Here is a 20,171-nt window from a genome sequence, read left to right as displayed (position 1 = left end):
ATCAACAGCAAACATTAAACAGAAAACAGAGAATTTAAAGTGTCAGACTAACCCAGGGTGTATTTAAGAGTTGGAAACCTGTAACCTAATTTCATTCAGAGTAGCGCTGGGTGAGAGACAGGATGACAGACCGCAAGTGCAAATACTATTCAACTCCCCAGTCTACCCAACTGGTTGTATACACCATCAACTACAGACCCCTGACTTCATTTTTTTTCATGCCAGGAGTGATTTGAGAAACTGCAAGTCACTTCTGGTGTGAGAGAATTGGCCGTCTGCAAGTATGCTGCCCAGGGGATGCGTGGATGTTTTACCATCCTGTGGGAGGCTTCTCTCATGTCCCCGCATGAGAAGCTGGAGCTGACAAACGGGATCTCACCCCGCTCACCGGATTTGAACCACCGACCTTTTGGTCAGCAGTCCTGCTGGCACAAGGGTTTAACCCATTGTGCTGCTGGGGGCTTCACTTCATAGATGAAACTTCATAAAATGAAGGTTCACCATCCCTGTGGTAACAGGTATGTTAATGCACACAAGAAAAGTCTCAATAGCTACCAGTCTCCCCTGTTTCCAACACCATGAAAACGCTTTGCATTTACATGAAGAAAATCATACAGACTTCTCCGGAAGCCTTCAATCTCTGTCAAGGGTATCACTATAATCTGAAGCACATTTTGAGCTGTTGCAACAGCTCTACTGGCAGCCAGTTTGTTTTGGGGCAGAATTCAAAGTGCTGTTTATGATCTTTAAAGCCCTAGACGGCTCTGGTCTAGGCTATTTGGCTGACCACACCTCCTTGTACTAACTTGTCCAGGATCTGAGATCTTCAGGAGAGGCACTTCTCTTAGTCCCACTTCTCAAGCTTGGTTGGTGGGAAAAAGAGAGAGGGCTTTCCCAGTGGCTGCCCCTCAACTCTGGAACTTCGTTCTTTGCAGGGAAGCTAGAATGGGCCTCTCCTTGTTGTTCTTCCATTTGCAAACTAAAATCTTTTTAGTCAGACAGGCTTTTAAAGGAGGTTTTTAAATAACAAGTCAGGGGCTGCTGTGGTTTTAGCTACGAATATGTTTTAGTTGCTTTTACAGGTTTTAGCGATTTATTTCTAAATCTGTTAATATTCAATTTTATTTTAATGTTTGTATATTTTTAGGTTTTAAATTGTATTGCATTGATTTTGTTGTACATTTCTTTTGTGGAGTGAAAAATGGTATACTACTACTACTACTACTACTAATAATAATAATAATAATAATAATAATAATAGCTGATTCCATCTTTCCCTCTTCATCTTGGATCTCTCCATATGTGCCACCTTCTCTTACCTCTGCCCCGGGACTTGGCTCCTGGCTTGACAATCCAGATGTTCCTGTCACCTTCCATTTCCAGCTGTGGGACAACCTTTTTCAATCGGGCCAGGATTCCTTCACACCGATCAACATAGGCTCCTGTCTGCACTATATCTGCCTCCTCACTGAAGGAAGTAAGGTCAAGAAATCAGAATGTATGAAACTGCACTGCAACATGGATTGACTTATCATTTAATGAATAACAGGTTTACTGCTTCTCAATATAGAAAAGTAGGAATTTAATGCATGTAACCATTTTCTACAACAAAAACTGAGATACTACACAATGAATGGAGAAACTGGGACCATTCAAATGTTGCTATTGTACATCTCCCATCTTTTGTCACCGTGACTTATAACTGTCTATAGCTGATGCAGGCTACTTTGGGGAAAAGTATGATGAACTTAATCTAACCCAGTTTGAAAAGCCGAAAGCTGGGCACCAAAGAAGTGCTAAACAGCAACATCCAGTGGTGAAGAAGATAAATGATGACTCTGTTAAAAATGGAAATGATGGAGATTGAATATAGTGAGTGAATGAAAGCACAAGCAATGAGGATCATGGAGAATAAAGGAAACTTCCGCTTAAGATGTTTCTACTGTCTAAAATCCCTAGAACAATAAGCCTCGAGGAAAGAGAGAAGATTATTCAAGGAGGACAAAGACTCCTAGAATCATAGAGTTGAAAGAGGCCTCTTGGGACATCCAGTCCAACCCCCAGCCAAGAAGCAGGAAAATTGCATTCAAAGCACCCTGACAGATGATTCACGGTTTAAGACTGTCAGGAGAAGGTTTTGTCCATCTCTAAAAGTTAAATCCAGGACAAAATCTTACATGAGGTACAAATAATTCTAATAAACAAGGAACTGGATTTGATATGTTTTAGACAAATATGAAGAGTTACTGGTCTGTCTCCAATAGGAAAATCCTATGAGATAAATCAAATTGTGATGCTGGGGTTTTAAGAGAAATTGTGTTAATTAATGATATTGTTTTTTTATTCTAACCAGTCAGTAAGAAAATTTAATATTTAGAGGGGGTCGGTCAGGGTAAAATTGACTAATATTTATTTATTTATTTATTTATGACATTTATATGCTGCCCTTCTCACCCCGAAAGGGACTCAGAGCAGCTTACAAGGTATATATACATACAATACACTATACTATTAGCATAGTACAATTTCAGCATTAAACACTGCTATATTGTACTATACAAATTATATTGTAATATTATTAATAATATTACACGTAATATAAATATATAATTACAATATCATATTATTATTATTAGTATTATATTGTATAATAATATGGCATAATAAATATGGCAAAAGAAGGTTTGAACTTAACAAGTTTTGAACATATTATTAGCTAAAGAGGCTACCTGAATATTTATTTTTATTTATTTATTTTCTATATTTATATCCTGCTCTCTCTCACTCCAAGAGGGATTCAGAGCGGCTTACAATATGGCAGTATTTAGTCTCACATACAGTATACAATCAAATAAATATGATACATAAATACAGATAAAAACATATAAACACCGTAAGATATATCAATATATCATATTGACTTTGAAAGATATTACTGTGGGTTAGTTCAATGGAGATGGGGATTATCAATAGTAGGGTTTGAAGCATAGTAGAATTGATTAACACAGAGAAATCTAATTAATATTCAACACAGAGGAATTAAGATGTTTCAGTACCTATAAACAATGACTGGAGAATTTGAAGTCATTTTCTCTTCCTTTTTGCTGTTTATCTTTACCGTTTAGTTCAATATACTATGTTAGTTTAGTCTGTAGTTGGTAGTTTGATTGGGGTAATTATATCCTAAATGTTGTTTGATATGTTGAAACTTATATTTGTTAAAAAAAAATCAAAAATTACCAAACATTTTCGAAAACTTGTCAAAAAGAAAAAAGGAAATAAATTCCAGATAAGTACAGTAGAGTCTTGCTTATCCAACATAAAAGGGCCAGCACAACATTGGATAAGTGAAAATGTTAGATAATAAGGAAGGATTAAGGAAAAGAATATTAAACATTAAATTACGTTATGATTTTACAAATTAAGCACCAAAACATCATGTTTTACAACAAATTAGAAAAAATAGCAGTGCAATACATGGTAAGGTTATGTAGTAATGACTGAATTTACGAATTCAGTATCAAAACATCGCAATGTATTGAAACAGCTGTGGATCTAGGTGGAGGCAGACTGCATTGGATAATACAGAACGTTGGATGAATGAAGGTTGGATAAGCAAGACTCTACTGTTCTATGAAATATGCACATACTAAGCAAATTTACACTGAGACATAATCATTTTGCATAATATTCCAAGGATGAATCTGAGATCTCAGCTCAGAAAAAGGATGGTGTAGCATTCTAGATCTCTTATACTTACTGGGCTACCTGATAGTACTCATGTAGGAAATCTTTCCAGTGTGTCTTTGTCATCAGCAATGGAGACTCAAAATCTCTGTCAATATCCTGGTGCCTCAAGCTGGCTAAGTGTTCCTCGCATGCACGGATCGCAGTCTCAACCAGCCGGGATGAGAGAAAGATTCTTTTACGGCCAGGAGATTTTTTACCTTCTGTAAGTAAAATATTGATGATGCAATGTTAGGTGTGTGTACATGCCTTAAAGTCTTATGTCAGCTTATGGGGAACTCACAAATTTCATGGGAGTTTTCTTAGGCAAGAAGTATTCAGCAGCAGTTTTGCTACTTCCTTCCTCTTTAATATAGCCTGCAAAACTTGGAATTCTTGGTGATCTCCCATTACATTACTAACCAGGGATGCCTCTCCTTAGCTTTCAAGAGCCGACAGGGACTAATGCCTTCAGAATATTTAGGCAATGATGCCAGAGGAAATGATAGGTATCACCTCTGGTGTAAGATAAACCTACTAGCATTCACAATGGAGATAACAGGCTTTCTAAACTACTGGGAATTGACAAAAATAGCAATAGAAAAGAAATTAATATCTGCACTAGGTTTTGAAAGATGCTGGCAGGATATAAGAGGTGTTAAACATTGTAAATTTTCTTTTTTCACCACTTACCACTCACTATCTTTACTTACCTGGAGATAACTGGACATCTAAGAGATCATTCTCATTTGTATCCAAAGATTCTGTGAAAATGGATTTATTCCAATATCGCTTCACTACCAGTTTGAGAAGGCTCCTGGCTGCAGTGAGTTGGAAATCCTCTACCATAGAAGAAGGGAAGGATACATAGTATACATACAGCCCAGAAAACTCACAGCAACCCACGGATACAAAGTTCTTTGTTCGTGCCTAGGGATGTATTTTTGTATTCTCTGGATATCTCAAAGATTCATGTGAGCAACCAGCTTTTTCTTCTTATGTAAAGTTATGCTGTATAAGGTCAGAAGTTTCTAGGAAATTCAGAAATATGTAACTGCTAGTACTGTGAGTTTCTGAGTGTCAAAACCCTACCCTCAGCAGGATTCATCTTAGGTGCTTTTCTTGTCAAAATTTAGACTCTAGGCTCCAAGGGACACTTTCTTGGTTTGTTATAGCATTCTATAAAAAGCTATGTTTTCATAAACATGTGAATAAAAAGTTGCATAATTTACGTTATGTTAACATAATATTTCTAAATTTGGAAAATATATTTCAGAACTTATTAGACCAAAATTTTAATGTTTTTGTTCTGAGGTGGGATAAAGTTTGGAAAAAAATGGCAGATGTACAAGAAATTTAGGGGAAATATTATCACTCAAGGACTGAAAAACTAATGTCCAGGAATATATTAAGTTAAGAGGTAAGTGTCAGCCACAAGTGCATTATGAAAATGAGGAGTGTTAGGCCTCACCCCTTCATGTGCAAAATATATTTTTTTCCTTCCTCCTTGCCAAAGAAGAGTGTTATGAACAGTGCTTACCAATAAAAGCATGCTTTTCGTCAGCTGCTCCAAGACGGTAGCACCGTGGAAAAAAGGTATCGGCATCAGCTTGATCAAACCATGGCAGATTGCGTAGGTTGAGACACAGTCCTACCTGAGAAAGAAGATGAACATTTACAGGATCTAGATTCCCTGATTCCCCCATAACACACATACACACACCATTTCGTTCTAATCCTGCATGAATTTTCCCCACTCATTTTACATGCATGACTAATGTGGCTCAGATGTTTATGAAATAGGATTCTGCCCACCTTGGTGGTAAAGGTGCCTGCTTTGGCATAGTGATTCATCATCTGGTCCTTGCGCAGGAAGCGGCAGTCAATAACATCACGGCGATTGGTCCAGATGAAGTAGGGGGTCTGGTTGCGAACCAACCTGGACTGCCAGTGAAAAGAAGAATAGAAAACAGCATGAAAGCCTAATGTAGGCCTCATAGAATCATAGAGTTGGAAGAGATCACAAGGGCTGTCCAGTCCAACACCATTTTGCCCATGCAGAAACACAGAATCAAAGCACCTTGTTGGCTTATAAAGGGAGATGCAATTGGACAGGTATGTTGGACCAGAACTGTTTAGGGCTTTATAGGCCAAAGCCAGCACTTAGATATGAGCCTGGTAGCAGACTGGCAGCCAATGGAGCTGATGTAACAGGGGGTTTGTGTGCTCCCTCTACGCTGCTCCAGTGAAAAACCTGGCTGCCACCCATTGGAATATTTGAAGCTTCCAGGCAGTCTTCAGAGCCAGGCCCACGTAGAGTACGTTGCAGTAGTCTATTTGCGCATCGCAGTAATCTAACCCTCACAAAAATGGAGGGTCAACTATGGTTGGTAAAATATAGTGGTTAAACAAAAATGGGCACAGGGCATAAGTGTTTAAGTGTTTGTGGTGGTAGTGGGGGGTGATAATGAGGAATACAAAGTGCTGAGAGAGAGAGAGATACTGTAGTTGTTAAAAAGTCTCAGAAGGACTGACGAGACCCAGAATCAGATCCTTACACGCTAGATGACTTTGAGCCAAGTATTATTTCTTGGCCCAATTTATCTCCAAAGACACTTATGAAGGTAAAACTGTCAGGGGATGAAATCACTCTTCTTTCTTGGAGAAAGGATAGAAGAAAATGTTAAAAGTAAGATAAATCATTACACTGTCACACAAAACTAACCATGAGGCTAAGTGTACCATCAGGGTCATCTTGCTGTTCATCTTCCTCTTCCTCCTCCTCATCTGTGGAAGGAAGATATGGAAATCATGAAGCAGGCAGTTAAGCAGAGCTACAATCATAACTGTTATGTACAACAAAATGCATGCCATGGCCCACATGGCTTGGGGCTAAAGTAAAGGAAGGAGCTTCTTCAATCATACTAACCAGCTCTCACAGTAAGACCATCATCTAACATCCTTCTCAAAACATCACCTGGTGCTTCTGCCCTCCCACATACAGCAAACCTTACCATCAAATGGTATATCACTGTCATCACCATCTTCATCACGTTCCCCATCAGGGATGCGCTCCCGCTTAGCAGCAGCTTTTGGCACCCTGGGAAATTTTTTCTCCACCCAACCTCTGCCAAGCAGTCGTCTCCGGATTACAGGGTAAGGGCCATGCACCATGAAGATCTTCCTCAGCTGAGGATCACAGGGAAAAGAAGAATTGAGAGATTAGTCACTCTGCATTGCAAGAAAGGGGTTAAGGTAGTGGTCCTCCACCTGTGGGTCCCCAGATGTTTTGGCCTTCAACTCCCAGAAATCTTAACAGCTGGTAAACTGGCTGAGATTTCTGGGAGTTGAAGGCCAAAACACCTGCGGACCCACAGGTTGAGAACCACTGGGTTAAGGATACCACTGGAGCAAATGAGGTAAGTTGAGTCAGCATTCCTCACTTTTATTGCTTTCTCCACATGTTGTCGAGCTTGCTTAAGGCGTTCTGGATTGAATGAATATCTGACATTGACACTCCGTGGTGTGTGCCCATCTACCAGATGATCTCCTGCAGGTGAGGAAAGATAACATGCAGAGAAAATTTAGTTTGCTATCTTCATTTAATCACTTCTTGGACACAATGTCTTTTGGCTGAGGCATTAAAGAATCTTTGATGCCCTTCTACATCTGAGGACACAGGTCCACAGTATGAGGGTCCTCCTGGACTCCGTGCTGACACTTGATGCTCAGGTGTCGGTGGTGCCCGGGAGAGCCTTTGCACAGGTAAAGGTTGTGCGCCAGCTGCAACTATACCTCGAGAAGCTGGACATGACCATGGTGGTCCATGCCTTGGTTACATACAGATTGGATTATTGCAATGCACTCTACGTGAGGCTGGCTGCCTTTGAAAGTCAGCAGCCAGGCTTCTAAAGGGAGCTAACTAAAGGGAGAGCACAATGTCCCTTTTAAAGCATCTCCACTGGCTGCCAATAAGTTGCCAGTCCCAATTCAAGGTGCAGGTTATGACCTACAAAGTCCTAAACCGTTTGGGCTCTGCCTACCTTTGGGATTGCATCTTCCCCTATGAACCAGCACGGGCTCTGCGATTGGCCGGGGAGGCCCTCCTCTTGCTTCCGCCAACGTCACAAGCGCAGTTGGTGGGGACAAGTGAGAGGGCCTTCTCGGTGTCCCGTTTCCCCCCCCCCCCCACTTTGGAACAACCTCCCTAGGGAGATTAGGCAAGCACCCACATTGTCCTCTTTTTGCAGGGACCTGAAAACATGGATGTTCCAGCAGGTTTTTGAGAATGATTAGTCCCTAGGCCCTTTCCCTAGGCCATTGGATAGTACTCTGTTCAGCACTTTATTCACTTCCCCGGCCCTATGATACACTGTTGCACTATCCCTTGCTCAGCCCTTTTATAGTTGGTTCTGTCCAATTTGTAATTCTAGCCACTGGAATTTTGAATCTGTCTGATGGAGCTATAATGAAATCAGTTTTTAAATTTTTTATCTCTGTTTTAGTAGGATTTTATGTTTATGATGTTTATTTTATTTTTAATTTGTCTGTAAGTTTTTTTTCTTTCTTTTTTTGGCAAGCTAAAGAGTCATAACCCTTATAGCAAGGAAAAATGTACAGTGACAATTGCTAACAGCCTGTGCTTTTTCCCAATATAAGCATTTATTACTGAAATAGCAGTTTGTTTGACACCAATTCACAGAACAAAGACTGCAAACATTTGGGCTGCTCACCTTCTGACCTGTATCTGCTGGTATTGGGAGCAGTGGACAGTTGGCGGCGAGTGGAGTTCTGATGTATGCGTTCAAGATTAGTTGGAGCATTTCTATTAGGCTTGAGTCTGCCAACTGAACATAATATTATAAAAAGGGATTGTTTATTTAAAAAAATGTGAAGAATCAAATGATGTTAATCTACATCAGTGAATTGTTGTATTACTTGTTTAAGAAATATTGCTGCTTACCAAAATGTAGTAAAGTAAAGGTAAAGGTTTCCCCTGACATTAAGTCTAGTCTTCTCCGACTGGGGGGTAGTATTCATTTCCATTTCTAAGCCGAAGTGCCAGCATTGTCCATAGACACCTCCAAGGTCATGTGTCTAGCATGACTGAATAGAGCGCCATTACCTTCCCATACCTATTGATCTACTCACATTTGCATGTTTTCAAATTGCTAGGTTGGCAGAAGCTCGGGTTAACAGCATGAGCTCACCCCGCTTCCCAGATTCGAACCGCCAACATTTCGGTCAACAAGTTCAGCGGTTCAGCTGTTCACCCGCTGTGCCACCAGAGGGTATACCAAAAGGTATACCCCAATACATTATAATCTCAGCTGTAATCAAAGAAAAGACCAAACATTGGCTCAAGGCATTCAAAATAATATTTGCTAATGCTTACTATGAAGGTGGGTTGCTTTGAGTTTTCCAGGCTGCATGGCCATATTCCAGTAACATTCTATCCTGACGTTTCACCTGCATCTGTGGCTGGCATCTCCAGAAACTTTGTTCCTAGCTCTCTAATTGGGAGAGATAGTCCTATTCATCCAGATGAAGGCTCTCCTGTAATGTTCTGAGCATCCCACTCAGTTGCTCAGCCCTACAGGTATCTGGTCAAGGGCTGATAGACAGCTAAGGGGAAAACGGCTCCTATGAAATATTTTTTCAATAACACACATAGACACGTGTGGATAAATTGCATGTGTTGCCATATATTATGCACATCTTTGAGGCATACATTTAATGAAAAGTTCCATTATTGGTAATGTGTTACCATATATTATCACATATCTAACGATAAATAATATTATTGGTAATGTGTTGCCATATATTATCACATATCTAATGATAAATTATATCATTGGGAATGTGCTGCCAAATAAGTGGAATGTTTATTTCACCCTGCCTCAGATAAGGCCACAAAACCAAGCTGGGCATTATTTACTGTGATTGACAGGAAGCTGATGTTATGTTATCTTCACCCTTATTATACCTCCCTGACCTGAGAAAACATATTGGCATAAGTGCTTGTCTTACAATAACTTACCTACAATTCCAGGCCTTTGGCTCCCTCCAGTGTCACTATTCCCTCCTATTTTACACTTTGGGACCACCTGTCAGAGACCAATAAAAATACTGAGCTTATCCAAACTTTATAAACTTCTGGGGTAGCCCTATACAGAAGAAAGGAAGAATCTAAGAATCCCATGACCTGTTTCTTGCAGTCCAAATTGTCTGCTTTGAACTGGATTATATGGCAGTGTAGACTCATATAATCCAGTTCAAAACAGATAATGTAGATTATTTATGTTGGTAATATGGATTATATGACAGTATAGATCCAGCATTAGCTGCTACATCACACTGTTGACTCGTGTTCAGCTTGCAGCCTATGAATGAAAAGCAATGTCCAACAACACCTGAAAGATTACACATTTCCCAACCTTGTTATGGGTCTTATTCTTCCATTAAGCCAGTGGTTCTCAACCTGTGGGTCTCCAGATATTTTGGCCTTCAACTCCCAGAAATCCTAACAGCTGGTAAATTAATAATATTTTTTGTGTCATGTCAAGAGTGACTTGAGAAACTGCAAGTCACTTCTGGTGTGAGAGAATTGGATGTCTGCAAGGACGTTGCCCAGGGGACGCCCGGAAGATTTTGATGTTTTTTTATCATCCTTGTGGGAGGCTTCTCTCATGTCCCCATGTGAGGAGCTGGAGCTGATAGAGGGAGCTCATCCACCTCTCCCAGGATTCGAACCTGCGACCTGTCGGTCTTCAGTCCTGCCGGCACAAGGGTTTAACCCACTGCGCCACCTGGGGCTCAATAATAATAATGATAATAATAATAATATTAATAATACTTTATTTATATTCCGGCCTTCTCACCCCGAAGGGGACTCAAGGCGGATCACAGTATCCATACATGGCAAACATTCAATGCCGCTTCATATAGATAATACACAGACAGATAGAACAGAAGGAGGTGGTTTGTTTCAACTCAGTGTCCAGCTGTTTTGGTGCCATGGAAGGTTGGGCTTGAGTCCAGAGGGTGCTGTTGCTCTATCCTCTATGACAAAGAGCCATCAGGACTTCCTTCCTTTAGGTCACCCAGCATTTTCTGATCTATTTTCTTTATGGCATCGTAAAACACCTCCTCCGCTTTTAGCAGTACATAATTTCTCTAATCACAGCTAACTGATTAGGTAAACAATGAGCTAGGCTGACAGTTGGTAGCTCACACCAACCCGGGGCTTAGAACTTGCAACCTTTTGAACAGGTATGGTTGATAGATCTTAGAATTGCTGATGATTTACCAGCTGTGCTAAACCTCCAGCCCTGGGATTCCTGGGTGTTGTAGGCCAAAACACCTGGAGACCCACAAGTTGAGAACCACTGCATTAAGCTGAATTTTAATGTTTTACCTGTTGAGGCAATATGCAAAACACTATGTCTCCTTTACATGAAATGTAGCTCTTGGCTTCCCAGGAGATAGGATAAAGCAGAAACAGATTTAGGGCCCTTACCTGCATATTCTTGGCACCAGCTCCACTGCCTATACAGCAACTCACAGCGAACAGGTATGGCAGTCATGGCGCACTGCACAGCCACCTGGGAGGACAAAAGAGCTGCTGCAAGTAAGCTCAAGCAACCTACTTACCCAATTCCATTCCCAGATCAGTATGCTATGATGCAGCCAAGGGCTGTACAGAGTCTTAAGGATGCATCTACACCGCTAGCGGCTGAGGGGGAAAGGGGAAAAAGAAAGGGGCCTGAGGCTGTTAGGAATGGTGGGAATTGGAGTCCAAAACACCTGGAGGGACCAAGTTTGCCCAGGCCTGGTAGAATAATACAGCCATTCGTCCTTTGACAAACTCCCTTTTCTCCTAGAAAATGAATACATAGGGTCCTCCCCCCACAAAAAAAATTCACACAGAGAGATATTGTCCTCAAGGACCCCCTCCCAGCCTTCCCCCTCAAGCCCACCTCCCCAAAAGCCTTATATCTCTGAAGAAACCCTTGAGAGCCGTGGCTGCAGCTCCCTTCCTTGCTGCTGCTCTGTCTGGGCTGCTGTTTGGCGTTTCCATGGCGACCAGACAGCAGAGGCCTACCTGTCTGCCTCTAGCCTTTCAAACCTTTTAGGCAGAACAGTACTCTGTGTGTGTGTGTTTTTAAGGAGGGATTAGCAATCAATACAATCAATGCCAAAGAACTAAAGTTGTAGAATTAATACATTTTAGCTCAGTGTTTCTCAACCTTCCTAATGCTGCGACCCCTTAATACAGTTCCTCATGTTGTGGGGACCCCCAAACATAAAATTATTTTCATTGCTACTACATAATTTTGCTACTGTTATGAATCGTAATGTAAATCTTCGATATGCAGGATGTATTTTCATTCACTGGACCAAATTTGACACAAATACCCGATATGCCCAAATTTGAATACTGGTGCAGATTTTGTCATTTGGGAGTTGTAGTTGCTGGGATTTATAGTTCACCTACAATCAAAGAGCATTCTGAACTCCAACAATGATGGAATTGAGCCAAACTTGGCACACAGAACTCCCATGACCAACTGAAAGTACTGGAAGGGTTTGGTGGGCATTTGGGAGTTGTAGTTGCTGGGATTTATAGTTCACCTACAAGCAAAGAGCATCCTGAACTCCAACAATGATGGAGTTGAGCCAAACGTGGCACACAGAACTCCCACGACCAGTAAAAAGTACTGGAAGGGTTTGGGGGGCATTTGGGAGCTGTAGTTGCTGGGATTTATAGTTCACCTACAATCAAAGAGCATCCTGAACTCCAACAATGATGGAATTGAACAAACTTGGCACACAGAACTCCCATGACCAGCAGAAAGTACTGGAAGGGTTTGGTGGGCATTTGGGAGCTATAGTTGCTGGGATTTATAGTTCACCTTCAATCAAAGAACATTCTGAACTCCAACAATGATGGAATTGAGCCAAAGTTGGCACACAGAACTCCCATGCCCAATAGAAAGTACTGGAAGGGTTTGATGGGCATTTGGGAGCTGTAGTTGCTGGGATTTATGGTTCACCTACAATCAAAGAGCATTCTGAACTCCAACAATGATGGAATTGAACCAAACTTGGCACACAGAACTAGCTCCCATGACCAACAGAAAATACTGGAAGGGTTTGCTCGGCATTAACCTTGAGTTTTGGAGTTGTAGTTCACCTACATCCAGACAGCACTGTGGACTCAAACATAATGAATATGGACCAAACTTGGCACAAATACTCAATATGCCCAAATGTGAACACTAGTGGAGTTTGGGGAAAACAGATCTTGACATTTGGGAGTTGTAGTTGCTGGAATTTATCGTTCAATTGCCATCAAAGAGCATTCTGAACCTCACCAATGATAAAATTGGGCCAAACTTCCCACACAGAACTCCCATTGCCAACAGAAAATATTGTGTTTTCTGATGGTCTTTGGTGACCCCTCTGACACCCCTCACAACCCCCACAGGGGTCCCGACCTCCAGGTTGAGAAACGTTGTTTTAGACAGCTCAACACTATGGGATTCTAGGAGATAAAGTTTTACAAAGGATGCACCTTGGAGAGGTTTAGAGTTGGGAGGCGTTCATTGACACCACATGTGTCAAACTCAACATGTGCCTTTTAAATTTGGCCTTCTAGATGCCAGATGACAACTCTTGCATTGCTCATCCTTAGACATCGTTACTAGAGCCAATGGGAGCTGGGATGCAGTCACATCTGGGCAGCTGCAATTTGTTTTGTTTAGTCAGGGGATTTGAATTGAGATACAAAGCTTGTAGGTATGACGTCTGACTTATCCTTTAGCCTTTCCCCAGAGCCACAAGGTTTGTCATTTCATTATCCCCTGCTCACATGGCCAATAATCAAGTGATGGGAGTTGTCAATCAGTATCATCTGGGCCACATAAAATGAGATGAGTTTGATATATTTTCTGGCCTAATCTGTTATCCCAAAGGCTCCCTGCCGCTATTCTTTCCTTTTGAAAAATGTTTACTATGTGGGAAACCAAATCTCTGACACACTAACGGTGCAGCTACACTATAGAATTAATGTGGTTTTACACAGCTTTAGCAGCCAAGGCTCAATGCTATGGAATCATGGAAGTGTAGTTTGGCGAAGCACCTGCCCTCATTGGCTGGTGCTTCATCCCCACAGTTGGTGGGGACGAGAGAGAGGGCCTTCTCGGTGGTGGCCCCCTGTCTTTGGAATGCCCTTCCTAGAGAAATAAGACAGGCTCCATCTCTTTCATAAGAGCCTGAGACCTGGCGGTTTAAACAAGCCTTTGAGAATGACTAGTTCTAGCTCAGCCCCAGATACTGTTGAATATGGCCATATCTTTTTTCTACTAATTATCCAAGTTACTTCCTCCTATTAGGCCCCAGAAATGGACAGCTATAGGCTCTAATTTCCTGGGTCCTCTACAAATTGCACTAGCCTCGGCCCAGCCTTTTAAATTGCCTTGAACAGGCAGAATTATTTTAAATATATATGTTCTATTGTGATTTTTTTTATGCTTATATTGTCTTATTAGATAGAGCGATATATAAATAGTTTTGTTGTTGTTTTGTTGTGAAGACCTTGTAAAACTACAGCTCTCATTATTCCATAGCATAGTAGTTCAAATGGTACAGTATTAAACTGCATTTATTCTACAGTTCAGATGCAGATGCATTTAACATCAATTTTTTAAAATTTAATTTGCATTAGTGTTTTATACTCAGTACTATGTTTTTTTATATACGTGTTTTATTGTTGGGTAGCTGTGAGTTTTCTGGGCTGTATGGCCATGTTCCAGAAGCATTCTCTCCTGACGTTTTGCCCACATCTATGGCAGGCATCGTCAGAGGTTGGGAGGTCCGTTGGAAACTAGGCAAGTGATGCTTATACATCTGTGGAATATGCAGGGTGGGAGAAAGAGCTCTTGTCTGCCTGAGGCAAGTGTGAATGTTGCAATTGGCTAGTTGGTATGTTTTTTTCACAATGTTGTACCTTCTCAAGCCATGAGGGCAGGCAGGTAATAAATACTACTACTACTACTACTAATAATAATAATAATAATAACAACAACAACTTGCCTCTCTTCATGGCTTGAGGATGGTCACAACATAGTTCAAATACACACATAGAAGAAAACATTATTATTATTATTATTATTATTATTATTATAATTACATTGTGAATATCAGCAGAAGCATGATCAGATCTCCTTTTTGGATGTAAGAAGTTCCAGTTGCTGGAGACATGGCTTGCTTCTTGGCAGGACTAAGGAGTTTTTAAAACTTTCATCTGTACATGTTGTCATTTTTTTAACAAAAAGTATGTTTGGGTTAAGAAATAAATAGAAATAATTTCTCATTTACCTTATTGTAGCTCATGCAGTCTTCCTAACCAGAGGATAATCCATATGTACAGTTGCCCCATGGCTTTGAGTGTGAACTGCTACAATGTGATAATTTTAAGTGACGGCTAATCTATATATTTTGTTACAAGAATGTGAAGCCCAGTGAGAAAGTTTGCCGCACAGAAACGAACAAACCCTCGCAATTGAGGCCTAGCTTGAAGGAGGCAGGTGAGTAGCCTTGTACAGCCAGGTGAATGGAACTCACCTGTGACATCAGCAAAGGTTTCCATTCCATTCTTCCAATAGCAATGCTTATAACTGGCTTATGTCAGCCATGATGGAGAAGGGCAGTGATAGAGGAGCTGTCAGTATGCTGAGAAATGGCAGGACACCTAGAAATTGTTATTACTCTTCTACTAACATTATATGGGGGAATGTGTATTGGCAAAATGTTGAAGAGGAGAGAACTAGACCAAAAATTCAGCACTAGTATAATAATAATAATATATTATTATTATTATTATTATTATTATTATTATTATATGTCCTCTCCAAATGCCCACTAGGGAACAGGGGGCATGTTTGAGGGGGTCTTCTTAGGACTGCTGGACATTTTGAAGCATCAAAAAGGCTTTCAAAGTTTTTAAAAAGTTGATTTTGATAAACATAGTTTTTCATCAGTAAACTATTCAGGTTCTAAACAAGGGAAAATGTAATTCCCGTCTCATGGAAACAAATTTGGGCATTTTGAAGAAACAATTCTTCCCTAGAAGGGTACAAAATTTTTCTGAGAGTCATGAGGTCTATACTCTGCTCATCTATGATAATTCTAGATCATTGTGTCACTGCTTATTTTAATGTGGTACTGGTTTTTGATGGCTGTAAGAAAGCCAAGCAACCTTTTGCTTTGCAATACTGCTGCAGTGATCAAATAGCTAATTACTCATAGCTTGACTCCAGCAATACATGCAGCATTCTCCATGGCAAAGTACCAGAACTTCCCAATGTAATTTCTCACCATTCAGATTTGTTTCCTCCGAGTCCAACTCTAGGTAGCAAATATATGGTAGACTCTCCCAGCCATTAACAGCATTTACTTCTTTTTGTACTTGCAGTGTGACTTCAAGTCATTTCCAAATTATGCCAACCTTATTTTGGAGCTTTCTTAATGTTTGTTCAGAAGGTTTGTTTTTGCCTTCATCTGAGGCTGACAGAACATGACTTGCCAAGATCACCCAGTGAGTTTCCATTACCAAGTGGAGATTCAACTGTTCTTGAGAGTCTTCCACACAGCTCTATATCCCAGAATATCAAGGCAGAAAATCTCACTATCTGCTTTGAAATTGATTATCTGAATCCACATTCAGATAATGTGGGATTTTTTGCCTTGATATTCTGGGATAAAGGGCTGTGTGGAAGGGCCCATAGTCCAACAATGCTGGCTCTTAATTATGTGCACCATTCTTATTGTAATGCAATGGTTAATATCTCTTGGATTTACAAAATACTTTTTTCCTGATGGAGATGAAATGTGCAAGAACAGATCTGATAATAGGAACAAACATAATTGAAATGTCTTCAGCAGCTTTGCTATAAAGACTGTAAAAGCATGCACTTGTAACTCAAAATTTACTCCTAGGGTGCAGAACCATTTTTAATGTTCTCCCTCAAGGTCTTAGTAAAGGAAAAAAGGCAGGTATGTCTGGAAGGGATTTGGTTTACCACAAATACATCGGATCAGGCAGTAAAAAGCAGCCTCTGCATTCATTTGCAAATGAGAAGACAACAGAGGAAGCTGAGGGCCCTTCCACACGGCCCTATATCCAAGAATATGAAGGCAGAAAATCTTACAATATCTGCTTTGAACTGGGTTATCTGAGTGGGATTTTCTGCCTTGATATTCTGGGATACAGGGCTGTGTGGAAGGGCACTGAGTTGGGGGAACTTCCAAAAGTGCTTCTGCCTCAGAAAGGGTATTTATTCCCTGAACCACATCTATAACTTATCAAAAGAGAATAGAGGCCTTGATAGAGTGAACACATCGAAATGGTATTACACACAGTTTTCCAAAAATATTCTGTGACTGTGTGAGTGGGAGCATGAAGCCATTAATTTATGTAATGCAACATAAATAGGAATTAAATCCATGAAAATATGAATACTGTATGTCACCAGGTAATAGTAGCACTTCTCTTTTTGGGTCTCAAAATCAGTTTCTTCCCTTTCTTCACTTAATTGTTACATTAATCTTCCCAAGCTAAGGCTCTCTTTTCCCAGAGACACTTTTTAAAACAAAAACAAACTGGAGCCAGATGGGGGTATCCCTTCTACCTCCTCAGAGGTAAGGAAGTTTAAACACACACAAACACAAATCAGCAAAACTAGGGCATAATTACTTTTCTTTGTATAACACTATGCAACAAAATTTGAAAGATTTTCTGTTCCTGGTTTGAAAGTGTTATTTCCTGTTTAATTTTACGGTACTTACTTTGAAAGTAGTTGTTATACTCCAGAGACCGTTTTTGTGGCTGTCACAAATTATGTTGAAGTGGCTGAGACTGAGAGATAATCAGTGAAAAACTATAGCAAAGTGTGCTTCAGGATGTCCCGCAAAAACAACATTTCTTTAAAAAAGAAAATGGCATAAAAATATGCCTAATGTACAGTGAAATATGGTAAATCAGAAGTATCTAATGTGATCAGCCTACGTGTAGATCAGGCCTTTTAAACCTGCGCCCCTCCATGTTTTTTGGATTTTAACTCTCAGAATTCCTGACTATTGAACAAGCTTGCTAGAGCTTTTGAGTGCTGGAGGTTCAAACACCTGGAGGGCTGCAGGTTGATGAGGCCTGATTTAGGTGAATGAACCCTATTTTTCTAGTACAACCCAAAAGAAATGAAAATTTGAAATGCTCATTTGTAGCCCCATTGAAGAATAACTAACTTTAATTGCTGGGATATGGCAAGAAATTTAAAGGCCTTCGCAGGCACCAAAGCAAAGTAGGAAAAGGACAGGCATACTGCAGAGATATTATGCAAATACCATTACTTCAGGAGGCAAGAAAAAAAGGCTTTAATAATAGGGCAGAGGAAGAAAGGTACAGGAAGTGCCATAGCAAAAAGAACCAAGAGTTACAGATTCCAGCTCCGTCCCATTTGGAGGGTCTAAGGCCTGGCCCCTACCGTCACAGCTCCCTCTGGCACAGGTAAGAAGGGGGGGGGGGGGTTAGAAAGGTTGGGAACAGGAGGCAGTGCTGTGCTCCAAATCCTCTGCTCCTTGTGGGAGTGAGGGAAGGAAGGTAGGGAGGAGAGGGTACGTTCTCCAGAAACTGGAGTGACTTGGCACAGGGGGGAGGGGGTTGTCATCTCTAGCAGCCAACTTGTGTACAAAGTCTGCTATTAGGGAAGGGGAAGAAGGCAATTACTCTATGGATCCCTCAAAGTGGAAAGTTCCAAGGCTGGCTGCCAACTCACTCACAGGACCAAATCAAGCCTCATTTTTCCTATTGCCACCGCATCATAGAGAAAGGCAGATTTTTTGATAACTATTAGAGGCGATTTCAGTACAAACAGCACCAAGCTGGAATTCTCCCAACTACTTTTGCTGAGGATTTCTAGAACCAACAATCCCTCCCCCCACCTCACCGCAAGGACTTGGCCACCAGGAGAATGAAGCAGACAAATTACAGCAAGTGGGTTTTTAAAAAAAGGACATCAAGTTGACATAGTCGTAAACAAGCACAGTTTTGTTCCAAAAATATTTAAAAAGCACCCTCCCCACCCCTGGGCACACTGGCGAGCATGGTGTACATTTAGCTGGGACAGCCCCCACAGGTCTGGCTGCTTCTCATCTCACGTCCAAACTGCGGCCTTCTCTGTAGGCTGTGCAGAAAGGATGAGAAAGCAAAGCTGAGGACTCCAGCCCTTGGTCTAGAACTGAAAGAAAAAAGAAGAGAGATACTTAATCCAAAGGGTGAATGAATCCACATGCTGTAATAATAATAGTAATAATAACAACAACAACAACAACAACAACACTTTATTTGTACCCCGCTACCATCTCCCCAAGGGACTCGGTGCGGCTTACATGAGGCCGAGGCCGAATACAACAATACAAGCAAAACAACAACACTACAAGCAATTAAAATAAAACATAGACAATAAAATATACAACATTATCAATAAGACAACACGCAATTAAAAACAGTGGGAAGGCCAAATGTAAAGTTAAAATGGAAATAATGCTGGGACATGGACGAAAGGTGATAGTGGCATTTGTGGAAGGGCATACGAGCAGATCTAAAAAGTGTAAAGTGCTTTGGAGGACAAAGTGTATGCTGTTTCTCAGAGGATCACACTAATAATCCATATTCCAAGAGACATGAACTAACCAATTTATTTCAATTAAGTAAAAAGGCAAGGACTGCATAGTGAGAGATGAGCAAGAAGAGGGAGGAGCAAAAACATGGGATTTTTAAAAGTCGTGTCAGAAGCAACTTGAGATAACTGCAAGTTGCTTCTGGTGTGAGAGAATTGGCCGTCTGCAGAGACGTTGTCCAAGGGACGCCCGGATGTGTTACCATCCTGTGGGAGGATTCTCTCATGTCTCTGCATGAGAAGCTGGGGCTGACAGACAGGAGCTCATCTGGTCTCGTAGATTCAAGCCACCAACCTTCAGGTCAGCAGTTCAGTCAGGAGAAGGGTTTAATCCCTTGTGCCACCACAGTAATTTAGATTTAGAGAATTGAACCTCTCGATAATAGTCATAAAACCTGCCTGTTATATATATACAGAATCCTAAAAGTCCCAATTAGATTCCCAATTAAACATTCAACATAAATGAATCCCACTGGACAGACACATTCTGAATTACTGCTATAGCATTTCACAGCTCATTTTCTGTAATGACTATGAGTAGTGAACATAAGTAACAAAAATTACTTAATCAAGGCTAAATGGTGAGCCTTTTAGCCAAGATAGGACTGAGATCCAGCAATTCCATGTTTACAGACAATAAGAATCTGTTATTTTTAAGAACATATCGCATATACAACATAGGATGAAATTCTCCTCTGTCTCTAA

The 20,171-nt window shown here is 40.7% G+C and overlaps 1 protein-coding gene across 1 annotated transcript in view; it reads right to left on the bottom strand.

Moving 5' to 3' along the window:
• The window catches only part of LOC132765630 (tubulin tyrosine ligase 3-like), a 36,918-nt gene that overhangs the window by 6,742 nt on the left and 10,005 nt on the right, over positions 1-20,171 (bottom strand). Inside the window, exons 6-16 of the mRNA XM_067464775.1 lie at positions 11,246-11,305; positions 9,767-9,833; positions 8,460-8,573; positions 7,170-7,276; positions 6,741-6,915; positions 6,452-6,513; positions 5,542-5,670; positions 5,267-5,381; positions 4,440-4,568; positions 3,761-3,950; positions 1,320-1,468 (exon numbers count right to left, since the gene is read on the bottom strand). Of these exons, the coding sequence (XP_067320876.1) occupies positions 1,320-1,468; positions 3,761-3,950; positions 4,440-4,568; positions 5,267-5,381; positions 5,542-5,670; positions 6,452-6,513; positions 6,741-6,915; positions 7,170-7,276; positions 8,460-8,573; positions 9,767-9,833; positions 11,246-11,305 (1,297 nt within the window). The remainder of the gene's footprint in view (positions 1-1,319; positions 1,469-3,760; positions 3,951-4,439; positions 4,569-5,266; positions 5,382-5,541; positions 5,671-6,451; positions 6,514-6,740; positions 6,916-7,169; positions 7,277-8,459; positions 8,574-9,766; positions 9,834-11,245; positions 11,306-20,171) is intronic.

The sequence above is a fragment of the Anolis sagrei genome, chromosome 2, assembly GCF_037176765.1.
Source record: "Anolis sagrei isolate rAnoSag1 chromosome 2, rAnoSag1.mat, whole genome shotgun sequence".
Classification (NCBI taxonomy): domain Eukaryota; kingdom Metazoa; phylum Chordata; class Lepidosauria; order Squamata; family Dactyloidae; genus Anolis; species Anolis sagrei.
This window is presented reverse-complemented; position numbering and strand designations above follow the sequence as displayed.